This window comes from Pteropus alecto, unplaced genomic scaffold, assembly GCF_000325575.1.
Source record: "Pteropus alecto unplaced genomic scaffold, ASM32557v1 scaffold45, whole genome shotgun sequence".
Taxonomy (NCBI): Eukaryota; Metazoa; Chordata; class Mammalia; order Chiroptera; family Pteropodidae; genus Pteropus; species Pteropus alecto.
Window position 1 is genome coordinate 8470899 of NW_006442491.1, and position 8739 is coordinate 8479637.

Here is an 8739-nt window from a genome sequence, read left to right on the forward strand (position 1 = left end):
TTTCAAATATTGGACCTTCTGGCCTGTCCTTCTGACTTTATATGTTTTTTTTCCCCTCGTTTTTCTGTCTCTCATTTTTTCCTTCTCATTCTCTTTTTTACCTTTTTTTTTTTGCTTGAAGCATTTGTCTCAGTTATCCCTGTGCCATTCTTTTACTTGTTTTGGTCTCTGCCTTTCCGAGAGGCCTAACTGAAACGACTAGTGATCCTAGGTTGTCTGCACTCTTAATAGTTAAGTACTAAGAAGCTGAATAAAAAACCTGTGCATGAGTTACACTTGTCATCTGAAAGCCCTTACCTATGGCAAGGACAAGCCATTTTTTTTTTAGGGTCTCTCAGGTAGGTCTCTATTCTTACGTTGTTTGGGCGGCTGGAAAAGGATTTATTCAGTTTCTTGTTTGGAGGATATCTGTCTGATTTCTTATATCCTGAGAGCCTGTGGGTGAAGGGAACTTGTTATCTCACTGGCATAAAGACTTCCACTTCAACCCTCTGTTTTTAGTATGGAGCCTCCCGGCCCGCCCTAGGTAGAGCCCGATGCCCCCAACTCTCAATTCCCTCTGGTTCAACCTCTCTAGAGAGTAAATATCCTGGTTTCTAAGGGTTAGGAAGTAGTAGCTTCCTTCTTCTCTAGGCAGGAATCTGAGGCTCTAGATCAGGAGTTGGCAAACTATATAAAGGGCCAAAAGTAAATATTTTAGACTTTGCCGGCTATAACATGATCTTTATAACATATTCTTCTCATCCTCTTCTTTTAAAAAAAAATTAATAATAATAACCCTTAAAATGTAAAATAAACATTCTTAGCTTGTAGACCGTACAAAAACAGGCTGTGGACCAGATAGGTCATAGTTTACTGAACCCTGGTCTAGAGGATCCTTTTGGACACTAGGCACCGGTTGTCTTAATTTCATCCCCATCTTGCTCCCCTGCTTTCAGAAGAACTTGAAACCTACAATTTCTGATCCCTTTTGGATTTTATAACAAAAGTGTCTGGTTTTTTATAGGCGTCCACTGACTCAAACCAAATCCCCCTCCCCCCCCACCACCCCGGAAGCTTAGGTTTCAGCTTTCACAGGTCTGTTGGTGAGCAACCACTTGTCCATTTTCTTTTCATTTTCTAAAAGGTCAGTTTTTTTTTCTTGTCTGCCTTTTTCTCTGTTCTTATGGGGCCATACCATTTTTTTTTCTTTTCCCCTCAGCTAACTGGGATTTGAGGAAGGAGTGGAGATAAATACATGCATTTAATCTACTAAGCTTAACCAGAAGCTCCCCCAAATCCAATTTGGTTGGTTTTTATTTTTACTACTTTCTTTGATAGTGCTTGGGTTAATTTTGCATTTGTTCTTCATGTGCTCACTTGCTACGCCAGATGTTCGAAGATGTCCTTGGGGAGGAAAAATGAGGGGTTTTAAGATGTGTTCTTGAAATGCTCACAGTGGTTCAGTGTGTGAGATCTCAAAGAGGCCTAGTCGTTTATAACCATGAGACTCTCATAATAGAAATACAGTTTCACCCTTATTTGTGTAAACCATCAGGAGCATTTTTAATGTTTGTAATAAAGTTTGTGGCTTATTGTTTAAAATTGAATTTAAGGTGGTAAATCAAAGCTTTTGGTGGCATGTCCTGACAGCAGGGAGAGCCTGGCAAGTGACCCCTAAGAGCTGATCAAAGGGAGTTGCTGAGCATTTTTCCTGTATTTGTCTTTGGTTCTTTAATCTGGTAGTGTTTTCAGTTCCATTTTGAATGTAGTAATGCACAGTGCACCCCCACTCAGGTCTTCTTGGCAGCATCTGGTACTCTCTTTGCCAAATAACCCTTGTTCAGGCATCAGCCCGCCTTTACTCTCAAGGTACGAACAATGGTGATTGTCAGGAAATGGGCATCATTCAAGATCCTATTCATACCATGTTTTTGTTTTGGTAGTCAAATCAAGATTGAAAATGAAAAACGTAAAATTAACTGAGCAATTACCACTAGTCATTTCTGCCTAGGTTCACCCTTCCTGGCCAGTGAAGATGGCGTGCTTGGAGGAGTGATTGTTCTCCGATCTTGCAGATGTTCTGCAGAGCCCGACTCCTCTCACAATAAGCAGACACTTCTAGGTAAGCTGAGCATATACATTGTGTGTGTGTCTTTCTCTTTTATTTTTTTCAAGACGTGGAAAGATTTATATTCTTAAGTCAATAAGCTATGGGAGGGCCAGGATGCTCTGTTGATTTCTAACCTTCTCTATTCTACTGATCTTTTTGCATAGATAAACATCTAAAAAATGAATGTTTACTTCTGAGCGTACACTTAGAGCATATTTTTCAAATGGGCTTAGAACCTAGGACCTTCACTAAAGTCCAATAGTAAGAACATTGGACCATGTGTTTATCCTTTGCCTTCTTCTACAGAACATTTGAGTTGACCCATAACAATATACACAGTAACATAGAAAGCTTCTTCCTGTCCCTCCTCCCAAAAAGGAATCAGAGCCATCTGAAGAGCTAGAGGCCTGGAAGTCCATCCTGGCTCCACCGCTCATTAGCTATGACGCCTTCATGCTCCTTGTTGTCCAGTGCCACTTCCACATCTGTAGAATAAGGATGTCTGCCATGTCCTCATAAAGCTGTGGTGAGGAAGGATCAAATGAGTGTTTTGTTGATTTGCAGATGTCCATCCAGATGTGTGATTTTGTGTCTAGATAAGTGTTATCAATGGGAATAAAAACCAGCCGGTCCTCTATTTGCCAAGGCCCAAACTTGTGAGACTACCTCTGTCCATGGGGTGCCTTTTTCTAATTCATTCATCCGGAGAAGGCATTTAAAAAATCTGCATAAAGGTGCCACATACACTAGCAAGGAGCCATATATGTTATTTCTTTAATTGACTTTTTAATTGAAGTGTATATACATTCAGAAAGGTGCACAAATCATAACTGCAGCTGCTTGATGAATTTGAACAAACCAAACCTACCTACGTAATCAACACCCTGATAAAAAAAAAAAATAGAACTTTCCTGCAACCCCAAAAGCCCCCTTGCAGTCCCTCCCAGTCTTTACCTCCTCCATAGTTTCCACTATGCTGACTTCTAACACCATGATTCGTTTTGCTTGCTTTTATATTTTACATAAATGGAATCATAGAATATGTACTATTTGTGTCTGATGTCTTCAGTCAACATTAAGCCTGTTAGATTCATCTATGTTCTGTGTGGCAGTAGTTTGTTCATTTTTGTTCTATATGGTATTTCATTTTATGGATATACCAGTGTGTATTTACCCATTCTTCTCTAAGTGTTTTCTTATATAAGCACTATTCGTGATCCACAGGAGTTGTGGTAGTTCAACCTTTTATATAAATTTCCTTATAGAAAGCGTGGGTGGTGCCTGATCTGTATTGTATGACTGTCGTGAATTGCTATAAGTCTCTTCATATCTTGAGATTCTATGAGTCTATAAAATGAAAGACTGAGCATTTCTTATGAGTCTAAAAAATACTTTTTTTCTATAGAAGCCAGAAGAGCCTTTATATGCAGGGGATGTACCTGGGCCTTCCAAAAGAACGCAGAACAACCCCTAGCACCAGGAAGTCGGGGGCAGTTATTAAAACTGCTTCATGGACTGTTCCTAGGATGGAGGCTTAGTTTTTTACCGATCCTAGACTCTTGCCCATTTGAATTAATCTTGAAAATTGTAAGGTATTTTTGGTGGTGTAGTATAGAAATGCAGTCTTAAGAATAAGCCATTTATTAATTCTTCACCCACAGAAACTGAGATAATGTTTGTTGTTTTAAACCACTACATTTTGTGGTAATTTATGCAACAATAGATAACTAATAAACCTTTTAAACCCTCTCACTGCCATATGGCCCTCTAGTTTGTGTAATGATCTACAGTGACAAATCAAGGTGCTCTGCTGCATCTTCAAGCAGCTCAGACTGTCAGACTTCAGTTTGCATCACTGGATCCTAGTTCTCTTCTTTGGATGCTCTGGGACAAATGTGATCAGTGCCCTCCTACTTTGCAGACCCTAATCACTTTTTTCCAGACTATCTCCTTAGCCTTCCCACATCTATTTGTCTCCCATTTTCATATTGCCACCAGACTTCTCTCTATATAGAAAGCCTATCTATGGGCTAAAAAACAGGCAGTCAGGATTGAAGTAGACTGTCCTTAAATCAGAAAGGGCAGAAAGGAGAACCTGACCTAACTGAGGCTTAGAGAGCCATGCCAATCTCAGGATCAAAGGGACAGTGATCAAAATAAGAGCCATATAAGTGTATGTTACTAGTTTATTATATGTCTAAGCTAAATGTTGAGTAACTTTCTATTTATGTTAAAATAAATGCAAAATATGTATCTCTCACTATCACTCCCATGCTCCCAGATTTTAATTCTTCAGTGAGGGTACACACACACACACACATACACACTCATTCACTCACTCACTCACTCACTCACTCACCTCTGCTGTTTTTTTCCCTAGAAGATGAATGGCAACTACTTAACTTGATGGGAAATGCACTCCCCTCATGTGACCTCAGAACACGCTTTCAGTCATTTCTGACTACTACTACTTCTCCTCCACTCATCTTCAAAGCCCAAGTTCTGGCCACTCCAAATTGCTTGGTCTTCTTCCAAAAGGTCATGTTTTTTTTCCCCAATAACTGTTACCTGTGCTTAAAATGTCCTGGGCCAATTACATTCCTTCTCTAAGACTTAGGACAGATAAGAATCTTCTTGCAATCCTCCAGAATCCCTTCCCCCAGGTAATTTGTTTCTTCCTTGTGCTCTTTTTGCAACATGCAATTGGCATCCCTGTAATACTCGCCATGACACATCCTAGGCATGTGTAAAAGTATCTGTCCCTGCCTCTAGGCCAGCATTTCATAACCTTTTTTTCTGAGCCTAGTTGTTTCAAAGGAATAGATCACAGGTCTTTGAGCCCTAGGGACTCACATGGAAGGTACAGCAGTTTGAAATATCTTTCAGATTATTAGAAGATCCCACTCCCTATGAGGTTCACACTGCCAGATTGTGAATCATTTGAGGACAAGGACTGTGTCATCTCTACTTTCTACTCACCCTCTATAGTAGGCTCCCAGTAATTATTGGGATTTTCTTATTGATTATTCAGCAGAAAATTTTCAAGAAATCGACCACTCTTCTAGAAAAACGAAGTCACATAAAACAACCTCGCATGCTCTTGAAAACAAATAATATGGGTAGGAAATGCTGGCTAATGACAAGTGTCCAGGAACAAGAAGGTTTGGAGACAGTTTAAATGGATTGCAGAAGACAGCCTCAACAAACAGCCTTGTACAGGACAGTTTGGATGTGAATGTGTTTGCAACACCCATCCCACCACCTCCCACTCCCCAGATCATGAGATGCTGGCGAAACCCAGCCTACAAATCACTTGCTTTAACGCAAAGCAAATGCTTGTCCCTGGAAGGAAACAGCTGAAAAGAATTAATTTTCTCTGCTTTTAGAGAAAAAAACCAATATATTTTTACCTGCTAATGCACAATTACATGTGCTCTCCAGGCCTCTACAGAAGTGCTTTATTGAGGCCGCTGTATATAGTATGGTTAATAATTGTGTAAACAAAGACACATTAAGCCTTCCAGTGGAAAAACTGAGGTTTTTTTTTCCATTTTAAGCTTGTGATTTGATACAAGTAATTAGAATATATGCAAATATATGGCATAAAAGGCCAATGTTACTATATGGATACATTTCTTCCCTTGTAGTCTGCCCTCACTCTGCTGGTGGGAGCCTGACAGACTTTGTGAAGTTCAGGGTTTCCTGCCTTAGAGTGATTAGTAGGAAGCAGTGAGCATGGGAATCAATGAGAAACAGACTCTATATATTTAAAGAAACTCTTAAGCAATTCAGAATAGGAGGCAGAGGGGCTTTTAGGGGGTTGAAATGCTGTGTGTTTGGCCAGTGGCCTTTATGCCAAGACCGTGTCAGAATCCTTCATCCTAAATAGATTTGAGGCCCACAGTTCAGCCAGAGCCTGATGAGCGGTCATCTGATGAGCGCACATGGTAATTGTTACTTCCCCATTAAGTTACCCTTACCTTACTTAGAGAATGACTTCAGGTTCTTCGCTATCTAGGAATATGTTCGTGATGCTGATAATTAAGTTTTGTACATGATATTACTTCTTATTGTCCAGCCACCCCTTTTTTCCCGTTTTTTTTTTATCTTTACTATGAAATGTTTCATATATTTTTAAAAGAAGAATGTAATATATTTGTAAGTTATAAAGGATAATAATAAAATGAACACCTGTGAACCTGCCACCCAGCTTAAGAAATTGCCCATTACCCATATCTTTGAAGCCCCCATGTGGGCCTGTCTGAACTTTATATAAACGGTATGTCATATGATTTCTTTTATGAGAATTTTTACAGTTTCTTACATAATTAACTGAAAGGATAATGAGTCTCTTTATCATTTTAGACTTTGCTCTATCAGATCAAACTGTTCTTTAGTTGCCGTTAGAACTTAAATGTGTCATTTCCCCGCCCCCCCCCCCCCCCCCATCTTTTCAGAACAGGCAAAGTACTTTATCCAGTACTCTTTTTGTCACTGTTACCAAAACTAGCTACGGTTTAAAAATAAAAAAAACTTTAGATTGCATTGATACTTCCTAGAACATTAAAAAGATAAAATGTCATTTTACTGAAAGTTAAAATTCCAAACCGCTTTTGGTTTTACTGGCATTAAAAATTTGGCGAGCACATATAAACACATGCACTTCAAAGGAGCTTCATTCTTGGGGCCCCAGCAATATCACTTATTTCCATTTCATGGCACATGCCACTGTGAGCACTTATGACTAGGCATTCTGCTGGGCTCACACAATCATAAAAATAACCCTCAAAGGGAAGGCAAATTAGTTATTAGGCTGGTAGTGGGAAGAGATACTTATGGATGTTCATCTGATGTTAATAACTTGTCTTAAAAATATAACTAAAACTTTGTTCTACGGGAGGGTCCAATGTCATGGTTGGGAGCAAATTTCTTTAGTGCCTCAGCAATGCTTTGGGATTGTTACATCTTCACTGTAGTCTTAAAAGATAGGCTGGCATTTTGATTCTTACTTAAGGATCCGATGGAAAGAAGCAAATTAAGTAATATATTCTTAGAGGCAAAATAAATAAGGCAGACATGATATTTTAGCTTCAACAACTGAATTGATTAATCTGTTTAGGTAAATACTCTGAGATTTATATAATGCAGAATTAGTTTTCACTTTTAAAACACAAAGATGCTGATTATGATTAACTGTAATCTGTTTTCTTTGCTTTAAAACAAAACTTTTCTTCCCTTAACTATCACCAATATACATTTTGAAAACTGGAAATAAATTTTCATCTGTAATTTTCTTCTCCATCATGAGAAGTATAGTCCTAGCTATAATCTAACCATGTAGTTTGTTTGTTTGGTCACAAAGTTTTCCATCTGAAATAAAGAATACAAAGATTTATGAATAGGATTCAAGTGACTATGTAATTCTTATTACTGTGGTTCTAAAACTGTCAGAAAAAACATTTTGACAAATGTTATAGTCAATTCCATCTGCTCAAAGCGTAGAGATCACCCTAGCATGAAATAAATTCTAAAAAAATATTTGTTGAATGAATGAAATCATGTTTCAGTAAAACATGTTTCACTGAATTCTTTTCAGTAGAGAACTTCCAAGCCCCAGCCAGTGGCCCCTATTTCCAGCAGTTTCTAATACAATAAAATGATAAAACAGGAAGAGAATTGAAATGTCCTTTGGGGCTTGTATTACTATTTGACCCACATAGTCCTTTTCAGTCAGCATCTTTCATTTGTCCTGAACAAATCAGAGTGAGCGTTGGAAAAAGGATAATTATTTTCTTGGCTTAGTATAACTGGGGTGCCTTAGAACTCCATCCACAGCCCTCCCAAGATAGTTCAGTGCTGAAAGTTTTTCAGGGAAGCAAGCCAGCTCAGAGCTACTTCATGGCCATAATGAGACAGGCATTATATGAATCTTAAGGATTCCATGTCAAGACAGTAAAGCATCCTCTTAGGAGCCCACTATTGAATTATGAAGAACCTAACAACCAGGGGTGAGGAAATCCGCAGAGATAAGAGGAGCCTGTTCTATTTACAGTTCCTCATTTTTTTTTTTTTTTAAAAATGAACTTATCTTTATTCAATAAGGAGTAACTTAAATACTGTGCAAAATGTCCTAGGGTAAGCGATTCAATCCAAGGCTAAGGAGCAGCAGCTGACTTGGCAACTGCCCAGCCCAAGACAGTTCTGATTTTAGAGTTCTGTTTTCCTTGCAAGAAAGCCTGAGATGTGAAGCCAGACAGAGAGGTTTTAAATGGATGTGGGAGCCAGTGCAGCTGGGGGTTGTTAACAATTGGAGAACAACATTTTAAAAAAGGTGGAGGTGGCGGAGGGCTTCTCTGGTCAGAAAAGAGAAACCGTTAGGATAGAAAAAAAAAAACTTGCTTGGAAGCCTGGCAAGGAAAGTTTGTTTGACTTAATTTAAACAGTATGACATTTGAATCATTTTGAGAGAAAAAAAGGTATTCTGGAGGTGGGGTGGAGGTGAGGGAAACAGCATCATACAAGGGGTAGCTTGCAGCTCTAATATTAATCGGTGGAGGTGGTGATTTAAATGTCACTAGGAGGCAAAGCCTTGCATAAGTACTAAAGGCTTTCTCCTAGAGTGGAGGGACACTAAGACTGAAGTAGAA

At 38.9% G+C, this 8739-nt stretch overlaps 1 protein-coding gene across 6 annotated transcripts in view; it reads left to right on the forward strand.

Annotated features, from left to right (window-relative positions):
• TASP1 (taspase 1) overlaps positions 1–8739 on the forward strand; it is a 221724-nt gene that overhangs the window by 177311 nt on the left and 35674 nt on the right. For all 6 annotated transcript variants that reach the window (XR_003043153.1, XR_003043152.1, XM_015596858.2 and 3 more), the window contains one exon: positions 1994–2104. Coding sequence is in view for 4 of the 6 variants with exons in the window: in XM_015596858.2 (XP_015452344.1) it covers positions 1994–2104 (111 nt within the window). In the remaining 2 variants the exon portion in view is untranslated. The remainder of the gene's footprint in view (positions 1–1993; positions 2105–8739) is intronic.